Source organism: Myotis davidii, unplaced genomic scaffold, assembly GCF_000327345.1.
Source record: "Myotis davidii unplaced genomic scaffold, ASM32734v1 scaffold967, whole genome shotgun sequence".
In the NCBI taxonomy this organism is placed as follows: Eukaryota; Metazoa; Chordata; class Mammalia; order Chiroptera; family Vespertilionidae; genus Myotis; species Myotis davidii.
The window spans coordinates 2,309,577-2,322,265 of NW_006383014.1; the positions used below are offsets into that span (position 1 = coordinate 2,309,577).

Genomic DNA, 12,689 nt, shown 5'->3' on the forward strand with positions numbered 1-12,689 from the left:
CAATAAACTAAAATTGAAAAAAAAAAGCACCTTTGTGTCTGACAGCACTTTGTCTTTCTCAGACACAATCCCCATTGGTTTTCACAGCCAGATGTTATGGGGACTCCTCTTCCTCACCCTGGTGCCCCTGGGCTGGGGAGCTCATTGTGGGGATGTGGCCCTCCACTCCACAGCGGAGACCTCTGCAGCTCAGATACCGCTTCTGTTTCTGAATTGCCACACCGTGGGTGCTGGGCCTGCTGGTTCGGTGTCTCCACTCCTCCTTCCAGTGATGATGTGACTTCTTTATATCCTGAGTTATAGAACTTCTGTTCTATGGGTTTCAGGTGGTTTTCAGTGATAGTCGTTCTATAAATTAGTTGTAATTTTGATGTAATCATGAGAGGTTGCAAGTTCAGAGTTTACCTACTCTTTCATCCTGAGCCTCTTGGTAGTTCTATTTTAAAATTTTTACCAAACCCCACATACTCTTTTCGATAGTGGCCGCACCAGTTTACATTCCCACCAACAGGGCGCAAAAGTTCCCTTTCTCTGTATCCCAGCTTGCTACTTAGGATCTTTTTTATCATAGCCATTCTAACAGGTAGGTTTCATTTGCATTACCCTAGTAAAAACAACTGAGCTTGTTGTTTTAAAATATATTTTTATTGATTTCAGAGAGGAAGGGAGAGGGAGAGAGAGATAGAAACATCAATGATGAGAGGGAATCATTGACTGGCTGCCCCCTGCACACCTTCAACTGGGGGATTGAGCCTGCAACCCGGACATGTGCTCCTGACTGGAATCGAACCTGGGACCCTCCAGTCTGCAGTCCATCATTCTACCCACTGAGCAAAACCAGCCAGGGCAATAACTGAGTTTTTAATGTTTATCTTGTGACCTGAAACTTTGTTCAATTAATTTACCAGTTCTAATAGATTTTCTGTGGATTCATTGGGATATTCTAGATGTAGGATCATGTCACTTGCAAATAGTAGTTTTACTTCTTCCTTACCAATACTTTTTTATTTCTTTTTCTTGCCTAATTACTTTACCTAGAATATCTTGTAAACTGTTGAATAATCGATTTTCTTATTTTTTTAAAATTTGATCTTTATTGTTGAAAGTATTATTTTCAACCACCTCTGCATTTCTGGCATAAATCTCAGTCATGATGTATAACTTTTAAAATTCTTCATTAGATTCAATTTACTAGTATTTTGTTAAGGAACTTGCACCTATTTTGATAGGGGATATTGGTCTGTATTGTCTTTTCTTATGTGTTTATCTAGCTTTGATATCAGAATATTTCTGGTCACACAGAATGTGTAAAGAAGTATCCTTCAACTTTTACTTCTTCATCCTCACTTGAGGACATTTTCCATGGATTATTTTCTTTTTTTTTGAGAGAGAGTGGAAGGGAGGAGGAGAGACAGAGAGAGAAACATTGATGAAACACATTAATTAGTTGCTTCCTACTCTTGGATCAAGCCTGCAACCAAGGTACGTGCTCTTGACTGGAATCAAACCGGAAACCCTTTAATCCACAGTCTGATGCCCTAACCACTGAGCCAAACCAGTTAGGACCCTCAACTTCTATTTCTTGGGAGACTTTGAGGATTGATGTTAATTCTTTAAATTTTTGTAGCCTTCACCAGTGAAGACATCTGGTCCTGAACTTTTGTTGGGATGTTTTGATTATTGCTCTGTCTCTTGTCATAGGTCTGTTGGAACTTTCTATTTCTTCTTGTGTATTTGGGTAATTTGTTTCTAGGTATTTGTCCATTTCATCTAGTTTATCTAATTTGTTGGCATATAGTTGTTCATAATATTCTCTTGTCTTTTTTTTTTTTTTAATCTCTGTAGGGTTAGTGATAACATCCCTACTTTCATTTCTGATATTAGTTATTTGTATTTTCTCTCTTTGTTAGTCTGGCCAAAGGTTTTTAAATTGTTTATCCTGTTAAAAACCCACACACACAATTTTATTTGTTAATTATCTGTTGTTTTAATTTTGCTTACTTTGATTTAACTTGCTCTTCTTTGTCTAGTTTTCTATGGTTTAAAGTTTAGGTTACTAATTTAAGATTTTTTTCTTTTATTGACATTTACAAATAAATATAAATTTCCTTATAAACAGTGCTTTACCTGTACTCCAGAAGTTTGGGCATGTTGTTCTTATTTTTATTATACTCAAAATATTTCTTTCTTTTCCTTTGAATTCTTTTTTCCCATTTGTCATTTGCAAGCATGTTAATTTCTATATATTTGTGAATTTCTCCCAATAGTCCTATTGTTTATTTCTACTTTTATTTCATGTAAGAATGTATTTTTATAATTACAATTTTAAATTTACTGTGATTGGTTTTATGACCAAATTTATAGTCTGTCAACAGCTCCACATACTTGAAAATAATGTGTATTCCTGTACTATTGTTTTTAGATGCCTGTTAGGTCTGGTTGTTTTATAGAATTTTTTTAAGTCTATTTCCATGTTGATCTTTATTGTTTTATCCTTATTGAAGCTTTATCTTTCTCTTCCTTGAACTAGATAATCTCAAGTGACATATCTTTAAGTTGAGTGAGTCTCCTAGCTGAAATTTTCATTTATATGATGGTACTTATTATATTCAGAACTTCTGTTCTTTTAAAATAATATTTGTCTATTTTTATATTCTCTAGTTGTTGAAACTCTAAAGTTTTTTGGGTAAAAAACACACACCAGAACTTAGTGAATTTTTGTGGAGATCTTGGAAGCATGGATTTTTAGGTGTCCCAACAGTGAATGTTAACAGAGATAAAGGCCCAGAGCCCTCTGTGTATAATTCGGCCTTGTTACGTAAGTTGGGGCTCAGGACCAGCAGCAGGGGCATCGCCTGGAGCTGGTTAGAAATGTAGAATTCAATCCCCACCCAGATCCACCAAATCAAAAACTGCATTTTCACACATGATCCCGGGATGATTTCCATGCACGTTGAAGTTTGAAAAGCAATGGGCAAGGGCATGGAATCCACACTTTCAGAGCCTCAAGGTACCACACACCATTATTTCCAGAAGAGCAATTTGGCATTTACTTATAGGACTTTGGTAAATACCCATCTTCTCGAAATTGAAACCCCACAAAAGAAAATCTGCTTTCTGTTGTATCCCCGAGCCAACAGCAGTAAGTACTCGAAAATCTGTCCAAATAAAAATAAAATGAATTGGACCCTGGAATCTCATACTTATCTGCTGCCTGCAAACCCCAACTTCAAATAGGTTTCAAAAGTTGTTTATTTAATTTTTTTGACAATTACAGTTTATTTTCAGTATTATTTTGTATTGGTTTCAGGTATATAGCATAGTGGTTAGACAGTCATATACTTTATAAAGTGTTCTCCCCAATATTCCCAGTACCCACCTGGCACCGTACATAGCTATCATAATATTATTTTTAAATTTCTTAGCATATTCAGAAAACATAAGCTTTCTCAGATCTCCTAAGAATGGGTAAGAAGCACCTCTGAGATAAGGGAACTTCAGTTTTTCTTTACCTTTTGCTTAACATCTGAGTTTATTCAAAACTTAAGTGTCCTAGCTGCTAGTATTGGAAAGAAAGAAGCCATTGAACCATTTCTCTATAATTTTGTAGAACAGATTTTTAATCTTGCATCTCATTAATTTTTTATAGTTTTCTCCATTAGAAAAGGTTGTTGGAAAATGAGTAAAATGTCATAAATAAAATCAACACTAGTAAAAAGGCTTTTCATATAATCTACACTAATAAGAGAGAAAATGCAAATTGACCGTACCTTCATAATGCCCACCAGCCAATCAGGAGTGAGGATGCAAATTAACCCAACAAAGATGGGTTGATTTGCATACACAAGTGCTGAGCAGCCAAGGGCGGGGCAGGATGCAGGTGTTCCGCACTGCCCCAGCCACTCTGGGCCTCTAGGCAGCATGGGAAGGTGCAAAGGCGGCTCCTGCTGGAGCGAAGGCAGTGCCGGCAGCCAGGGAAAGGAAGGCCCATTCTTGCATGAATCTTCGTGCATCGGGCCTCTAGTTTATATATATATTTATATATTTATTTATAGTTTATGCTGGTTTTCCATGAAAAAAAAAGTTGAGACAAATGTTTATAACTAAGTGAGATATAAGAAAACTAAAGTAATTTGCTAAGGTATGACCTGTGCTATATGAACAGATTACTTTCCCTGTCCATGTTGCTGAATAATGACCTCATATTTTATAACCTAGAAAGCATAATAATGTGGGCAGTTATCTTTGTCCCCAAACAGGCAAGCAGTAAATATCCTCCCAATAAAAAATAACTCAAAACAATAAGAAATGAACTACCGGTATTATTAACAGTGTTTTTATTTACAAAGAATTATTTTCATTTGGCTGTTTGGGAAACCACTGACATTTTTCACTTTAGAAAACATTAAATAATAAACAAGATGTTATACAGTACTTTGGATAACTTCTTCCATCAGTTTAGTGCAATGCATTATTGGCACCTAAAAGTGAAATTTTCAATTATTTCCCCCTTTCGTCTTCAGTTGTGCAGTTATATGACACAAAAGGAAAAGAATCATTAAAAAGAGCTCTAAGGCCATATTTGCTGGCCCCTACTCAAAGGCTCACTGATTTACCCTCCCCTGCTGCCCTGCCTCCACCAAGTTAAATGACAAAAGATATTATAGGCATACTATGGTAGGTACACTATTATACCTGTTGTTCAAAAAAAACCCATTACCACTGGGGAACTTGGGAGATTCAGTTGATAAAGAGAGAGTGAATTATACAAATTAGGTGAAGGAAAAGGCCTGGCAGTGTTGGGCATGGCACTCTGTATCAGTAGCCAAGTTAAGATGTCACACACATTGCAGAGAGAATGCACCAGTTAAAGTCTCTGTAAACTGTGCTCTTTGCTATGGTCTTTACAAATCGGAAGCATTGTCCATTGAGCAGTGAAAGGGTTATACCTTTTTCAAGAAAAACAAAACAAAACACATTAGAACATTGAAATACTAAAACATCTGCCTATTATACTCTCTTTTTGGAATAAAATATATATATATATGGTTTTTTTTTCTTTTTTTGTTTTAATACTGCTAGGTTTGCCATAAAGGGAAAGCTCAGCATTTGGTGGGCTTGACCCCTTTTGATTTCTTTCCAATAGAAGCCAAAGAGGGAAATGCCTAAATTAAACCCAGGCCTAGTCCAAATTACTTAGTCTGGAGATTTTTCACTACACAGTAATAGGAGCAAAACATATTTTGGGAGATTGTGTAATCTATTACTTTTTCTAAAACATCCTTAACCACCTTAAATAGACAAAGTTTTATCTAATTTTTTAAAAGCCTCTGAGCTAGCGAGAGACACTCCTTTATAAGGGATTTTGGGATTCTAATTTAACAACTGTCCCTGCCAGCAAATGCTCCCTCATACTCTGGCCTAAGCCTGTTTCCTCTTGTTCTATTCTTAGTGCCTGTGGAGAACAGCTGGCCACCATCCTCTCTGTACCAGCCCTCCATGCACTGGAAAACCAGCAATGGTTTGCCCCTCAGTCTTCTCTTCTCCAGGCTAAATAATTCCAGTTCCTTTAGTTTTTCACCACAGATCTTTTTTTTTCCAACCTTTTAATCATCTTTGTGATTCTGGACAAAAACAGCAGAAAATATGTTGATTACTTAATCAGAAGTGAGGAAGAGTCTCAGTAGTAAGCTGCATTTTAAAAACGATATTCTTTTTAATATAAAGTTAAAAAATGCAAGGAGGACATATATTAGTTGAGGGTCCTTCAATCTCAGAATTCCAATCCTGCCCCGTTGCTCTAGTGTGTAAATGAGTCCTATTCCAACACACTTAATACCTCAAAGCCCAGGCCTACCCTACCCCATGCTGACTTGGTAGCACATAAGTTGTGAGCTGGACCCGCCTATGTTTATACTGATTTAAAAATTAGTATGAAATCCATTCCAGGGGAGCTGCTCCCAGGCTTCTCCCCAGCTGCTCCCATAAACAGAACCCTTCCTCTGAAACGGCAGGACTGTCTCCAAGGTCTTACAGGTTACCAAGGAGAACCGTGTTATTCTGGGGAACGCCGTCGATTTTAAAGTGAGAAACAGTGCGGGTTTTATGTGCTAACTGCAGCTTCCTGTCTATCTAAATCAGTGGTTCTCAACCTTCTGGCCCTTTACATACAGTTCCTCATGTTGTGACCCAACCATAAAATTATTTTCGTTGCTACTTCATAACTGTAATGTTGCTACTGTTATGAATCGTAATGTAAATATCTGATATGCAGGATGGTCTTAGGCGACCCCTGTGAAAGGGTCGTTGGATCGCCAAAGGGGTTGCGACCCACAGGTTGAGAACCGCTGATCTAAATGGTTTACTCTCCTTTGTAGGGATCAAACTCAAGGTACTTAAAACATTCATCCCTCCACTGCCACAACCTGACACCATTTCCAAAGTTCTCTTGCTACCGATCAAAGGTCATAGGACTGGACAACATTTCACCGTGTATTTTTAATTCAAGAGATCACAAGCTGCCTTTTCCCTTGCAACTGGAGTCGGTAAATATCAGGAACACGCAACTGCGTCATATCAATAGCACATTTACACAGAACACAATACCACCAACGAGGAATTACGTGCCCACTTTACATAATTGTCTTTAAAAGAAAAATACAGATAACAAGAATAAACGCATTTGGGTATGTTACACACCCTTCTTTCATAAAGTGAATGGCAGTAAAAGAGGTCAGGCCAGTCCAGAGCTAACAGTGAAGACGAGAAACAAAGTTCACAAGCACATTGTACAGCGTATCTTAGGGGAAGTCAATACTACTCGTGGCACGACACTGGGCAGATAACAGAATGGCCATCTGCACGAACTTCCTTTGAAAATGTCTCCCATACTTTGCTACAAGGAACACCTTGTCACCAGGATGAAGGGTGGCATAGGTCTCACATGCTGAAGCCAGTTCCTACGGGATGTAGGTAGCACCCACAGACAGCTTGCATGTGTCTAACCAATGTCCCTTCTATGTCAAAGGGAGTGTCACTGTCCATTGGGATTGCACAAAAACAGGCCAAGATGTGGGTCAACAACCAGGCTTTCTCTGACCCACTGACCCACTCTTCTCCGAGGCCTGACAGAAGGGAGGAGAAGACAGGAGGTGAAGATCAGAAAAAGAAGAGGGAGCAACACAGGAGTTCACTGCTAGTTGCGGAGCTGCACGCGTTCTTCATAGCAGTGCCCTCTTTTCAAGCTCACGTCATCCAATCCAATCTCCCCAGTGTGGCCACGCCTCTTTTCACCTTTGAAGATGACCTAGGGAGAGAACACACACACTGGTCAAGCCTCCTCTGCCCTTCCCCAGGCCGGCTCATCCAGTAGAATAAAGGCAAACTTCCCCCAGGTCTAAACAGTAAACTTAACAGAAGGAAAGACTAGAGAACAGTGCCACCTGAGGCCTGCGCTCTGGTAGAAACTGAAATCCCCAGGAAACTGTGCATCAGACCACGTTACTCAGAACCAGTTACCCTTTAAAAGCCAGGCTGCTTCTGTCAACGATTACCAAGGTCAGAAGTAAAAAGACGGTGATGGCACGTAGAGGTGCGGACGTAGAGCCGAAGCCTAAAAGATCACTGCCATGCAGCCTCCTCTGACGCTGCCTAGCTCCTCCACTCGGCTCATGCAGCTCTGCTGCCAAATGGAACAGAGGCCAACGCCATCATCCCGTCGCAGCATTGTTCTACTTGTGCACAGACCAAGAACTTCCACTATTCTTGCATTTTATCTTGGATAGCATCCTTGCTCCTTTCCAAAACAAATGAAACCTGTCTCTGCTGTGATTTGAAATGATTTACCTTTTTAGTTCTTTAAAAATATATAGGCATATTAAGAAAAATTTTAAGAAAAAATCAGAGTAACATAAAGTTTAAGACTCTTGTAAAAGCTGTATTAATGGAGCCTACCTTTTCTTTCTAAAAGTGTTTACAGAAGCTATACCTACAAGCATAGATGCAGAAACTCCTCATAGTAACAGTTTTAGAAGCAGCAACGTAAAGAAGACACATCCCAAATAAGTTATTTCGATGAGGTGTTACAGATCACCTCATTGCTACATGTGACTTGGTTACTTAGGATAAGATTTCTATATTCAGTCAAGCTTTCCCGCATCCTGTCCTGAGCAGAACAATATCTTTCAAGTCTATTGCTCTGGATCCCACCCAAAGCTGCTTAACTATGGTCTCCCAGGCAAAGAGGGAACAATGGGTTTTAAAGAAACATTTTGGAGAAAACCACTTTAGGGTAACTCATGGTGGTCAGAGTTTAAAGTATAAGGAAGGAAAGGAAAAGTAAGACGAGTTAAGCTCAGCACCCCTGTCCTTTGAAGTTTCTTTTGATTAACATTTTTACTTTAATTATTCATTTTTTTTCAATAAAAGTAGGGGATCTACCCTAGGGTGGGGAGAGTGGTGGTGGTCAGAGGTTATAATGAAGAATGTAATAAGAAGCAAAAAGGGATTAAAGAAAGAGGCAAGGAATGGAGTTGTCATGCCCAGAAAAACACATGAAACTCTGTCTGAGCCCGAGTTACTAAGTAGAACAATTCGGACCCCAGGCTTCTCCTATGAGAGGAAAACCTCCCAGGTCCACGCCCTTTGCGGTTCTACTTACGCTCTTGATGCCAGCCCCTCGCAGGCTGATCTGTGTTTGCCTCCAGCCATGGCCACCATTTCTTCCCCACAGGGCTGCTCCGTGGGCCCCCTGTTTTCTCACAAACACCTGGAGCGCTCCGGAGTACAGCCCAGTGACCCTGTGCCTGAACGACAGGCACAGGTCCCCTGACTGCATGAGGTGGCCCAGGGGCAGCACCAGGCGAGCGGCTTTCCCCCCGGGGCCCTTGGCTGCGGAGACGGCCAGGTACTGTCCACCTGCAATGGGAAAGCAGGGCCGTGTGTGTACCTGTGACAATCCTTTCCAGCACAAACAGTATGGGCAGTCCTAATCAACCTCAAAGTCATTTGCAAAGAACCCCATGTTACTGCAGGAGAAAACCATGGCTTATTTCTATGCCTGTCTCAGATCCCATGGTTTTGTGTTTACCGAAAACACTCGCCCATTGTGCTCACGGAGAGGACAAGTTCTGCCAAGGACACACAGGAATAAGTAATCCTAACACTGTGACTACTTCCAGTGGAATAGGATCAGACACACACAGGCATGCACAAACCACACACTTTCACCACCTCCTGGTCCTCCCCAGGTTATGATGATGTTGTCAAGCCGGCTGGCTGATTAGGTGGTTGACGCTAAGTGGCCATGGAGAATTTTTCTACATGGATAATTAACCTCCGGGCAGTAGAGCAGATGTGGTTTAAAGGGCATTAAATCTGTTTATTATCTCTTCTCCCTATTTTTATTTATTTATTAACTCTAGAGAGAAAACCCTTCAACAATGCCAGAGCTTGCCCTGGCTGGTGTGGCTTAGTGGGTTGAGCGTTATCCTGTGCACCAAGAGGTCGCCTGTTTGATTCCCAGTCAGGGCACATGCCTGGGGATGCGGGCTTGATCCCCCCAGGGGGACTGTGCAGGAGGCAGTGGACCAATGTTTCTCTCTCTCACGGATATTTCTTCTCTCCCTCTCCCTTCTTCTCTAAATTCAATCCTATATAATAAAAGGCTAGTATGCAAATCAAACAAACAGCAGAACAACCAGTCGCTATGACATGCACTGACCACCAGGGGGCAGACGCTCAATGCAGGAGCTGCTCCCTGGTAATCAGTGCGCTCCCACAGGCGGAGCACTGCTCAGCCAGAAGCCGGGCTCATGGCTGGTGAATGCAGCGGTGGTGGCAGGAGCTTCTCCCGCCTCCACGGCAGTGCTAAGGATGTCCGACTGATGGCTGAGGCCCGCTCCCTGGATGAAGCAGACCTAAGCCATCAATTGGACATCCCCCGAGGGCTTCCTAACTGCAAGGGGGCACAGGCTGGGCTGAGGGACTCCTCCCCCCATGCATAAATTTTGTGTACCGGGCCTCTAGTAAAAACATATTTAAAACAAAACTAAACAACAACAAAAAGCCAGAGCTTGGTATGCTTCTCACACTGGAGTGCAGCTCACCCCAGGAGGATGCAGAGATGTTCTGGAAACCCTCCACTTCCTGGAACATCAGCTTTATTTAAAGATAAGCAGTTTTCAATGTGTTACATAGTAACAAATATATAATAAATATTTTTTATTACATATACATGAACACAAAGTGTTAATAAAAACTGTCACTTTGGGCGGACACTTTGTCCTCAGATCCCTGGGGCCATAGAGCGTGCCTCCCCATTGTTAGAGGAATTGCTATTAGGGGGGGAAAGTTTGAGCAGCAGTGAGTCGGGGGAGAGCTGCTTCTCAAGAGAAAGTTACAAGTAGTATTTGAAGCTCCATCCAAGTACAAATGACATTCCTCTCAGGCTATTGAATTGGAGCCAACTGAAAACACACTGTGTTTCAGCACTGATTTATCCACAGGAAACTGTGGTGTGAATGCTGAACACATGTATGTATTTTGGTAGAAACCCCACTTATTTTTCAATGAAAAGACAACCACTTATTTTTATGCTTAATTTGTATCAGGGATGCTAAAGTTTGGGGTGTCTTTTTTAAAAAATATATTTTATTGATTTTTTACAGAGAGGAAGGGAGAGAGCTAGAGAGTTAGAAACATCAATGAGAGAGAAACATTGATCAGCTGCCTCCTGCACATCTCCTACTGGGGATGTGCCCGCAACCCAGGTACATGCCCTTGACCGGATTTGAACCTGGGAACTTTCAGTCTGCAGGCCGACGCTCTATCCACTGAGCCAAACCGGTTTCAGCTGGGGTGTCCTTTTATTTATCAAGTGACTTCTCCTCTCCCACGTGTGCTCTGAGCAGTGGCAGGACCAGCAGGTGATGTCTGGGCCCGTATTCTGTACCAGGCTGTGCTGAGTGCTCCTGGGGCATCTCATGAACCCTGAAGGCTGGCCTTACAGATGCAGAGTTAGGGCTTTGAGGTGAGGTCATCCAAGGTGTCACCCAGTGAGTGGCAGAGTGAAGGTTTGAGTTCAGAACTGTCTGAACTCTGTATCCAGCATGTGCTGCCCTCAGGTTGGATCACTGGTGTGCCTGTTTCTCTCCCCCAGGAGATGTCAGAACCCACCATTGCCCCAAGCCACCCCAGGGCATCCCTAGCACATGGTAGGAGTGTAATGCCATCTGTTGAATAAATGATGTTCTAAGAAGACAGAAGAAAAAAAACCTGCAGAGAAATAGGTCCTTGAGTTATATACTTGACTCACCAACAACAAACAATTTTTTATCCTCAGTCCACCCCCGCTACCCCCATTAATCCAAATGGCATTTTAGGCCAAAATATTTAGATGGATTTTAAATGTCTCCCCATAAGTCAGCTTTTGAATTGTCACAGGTATTTTTCTTAAGACTAAGATATAAGGTTATTACAGTTAAACCTGCAAGTTTTAAGAAAACAAGGATTATCTTGAGTCTCTGTGGAATGTATACTAACATGACTGCCAGATGCTGCCTGCGAATAAGACAACCTAACAAACCAAGGCAGCCTAGCAAGAGTCAAATAATCTTTTTAGAGGCAATTAAAACCCTAACGTGTAAAATATGAGCAAAAAGGCTACTGTTGCTCTCCCTCCCTAGAGCTGCTCTGAACATTTTTGCAGTGTAATAACTTATGTTTTTTCATAAATATACCAGCCATTTTTATGACAAATACATTTTTCATAGCTGTTTGTCATTAATAATTTAGCCACTTTTTTACTGAAGAACATTTAAGTTGTTTCCAGATTTTCACACTTAAGATAATACCATAAAGTAGTAAGACAAGCAAAAAAAATAAAATAAAAATTTGCAATACATGAAATAGGATAAAGTTTCCTTTTCACATAAAGAGCTCAAAAATCAACAATAAAAAGAACACAAAAGAAAAATAAAAAGCATCTCAAAAAAAAGGACTTTTAAAATGTGAAGAAATGGTCAGCTTTTCACAATAAAATAATATTAAAACGAGATGACTTTCTACCAATAAGCTTGGTAAAGATTTTAAAAAGTAGTTTAATAAGATCTGTGTTGGGGCGGTCCTTAAATATTGTTTGGAGAAGTATAAATTTCTATAACCTGTATGAAGGGCAACTCAGTAAAACCTATCAAAATTCAAGATGCAAGTTCCCTTTGATTGGCATTCCACATCTAGGATAGGACGTATTCAGACACGTCTGAAATGATATGTGTGTAAGGTTTTCACTGCAGTCTTGTCTGAAAAACCGAAAGACTGGAAACAATGGAAACGTTCCTCAGTGGTTAAACACAAGGGAACATCTAAGGAATAATGGAGTAGCTGTCATTAATAAGAATGAGGGTGTTCTGTATGTTCTGATATAGGACAATCTTCAACAACAATGGCTAATGCTATTTTAATGGTAACTCGGGGACAGGCACTGCTTTAAATATGTTGAATAGATACTATTGATTATCCTCGGTTAAGTAACGTGCTCAAGGTCATAGCTAGTAAGCTGTGGGTGCTGGGTTTCAGCCCAGGCATTCTCGATCCAAGTACAAATGACATTCCTCTTTCAAGTCCTTGTTCTTCATGTCAGCTCTTAGCGTAATATCCTTAAGTGACAAAAGCAAGGTACGTAAGAGGGT

General features: G+C 40.6%; 1 protein-coding gene across 1 annotated transcript in view; it reads right to left on the reverse strand.

Moving 5' to 3' along the window:
• Positions 1 to 6,648: 6,648 nt before the first annotated feature.
• Positions 6,649 to 12,689, reverse strand: part of NPNT (nephronectin) — a gene marked incomplete at its 5' end in the record, with an annotated part of 85,304 nt that continues 79,263 nt past the window's right edge. The window contains 2 exons of the mRNA XM_006778908.2: positions 6,649 to 7,306; positions 8,660 to 8,916. Coding sequence (XP_006778971.1) covers positions 7,196 to 7,306; positions 8,660 to 8,916 — 368 coding nt within the window. The remainder of the gene's footprint in view (positions 7,307 to 8,659; positions 8,917 to 12,689) is intronic.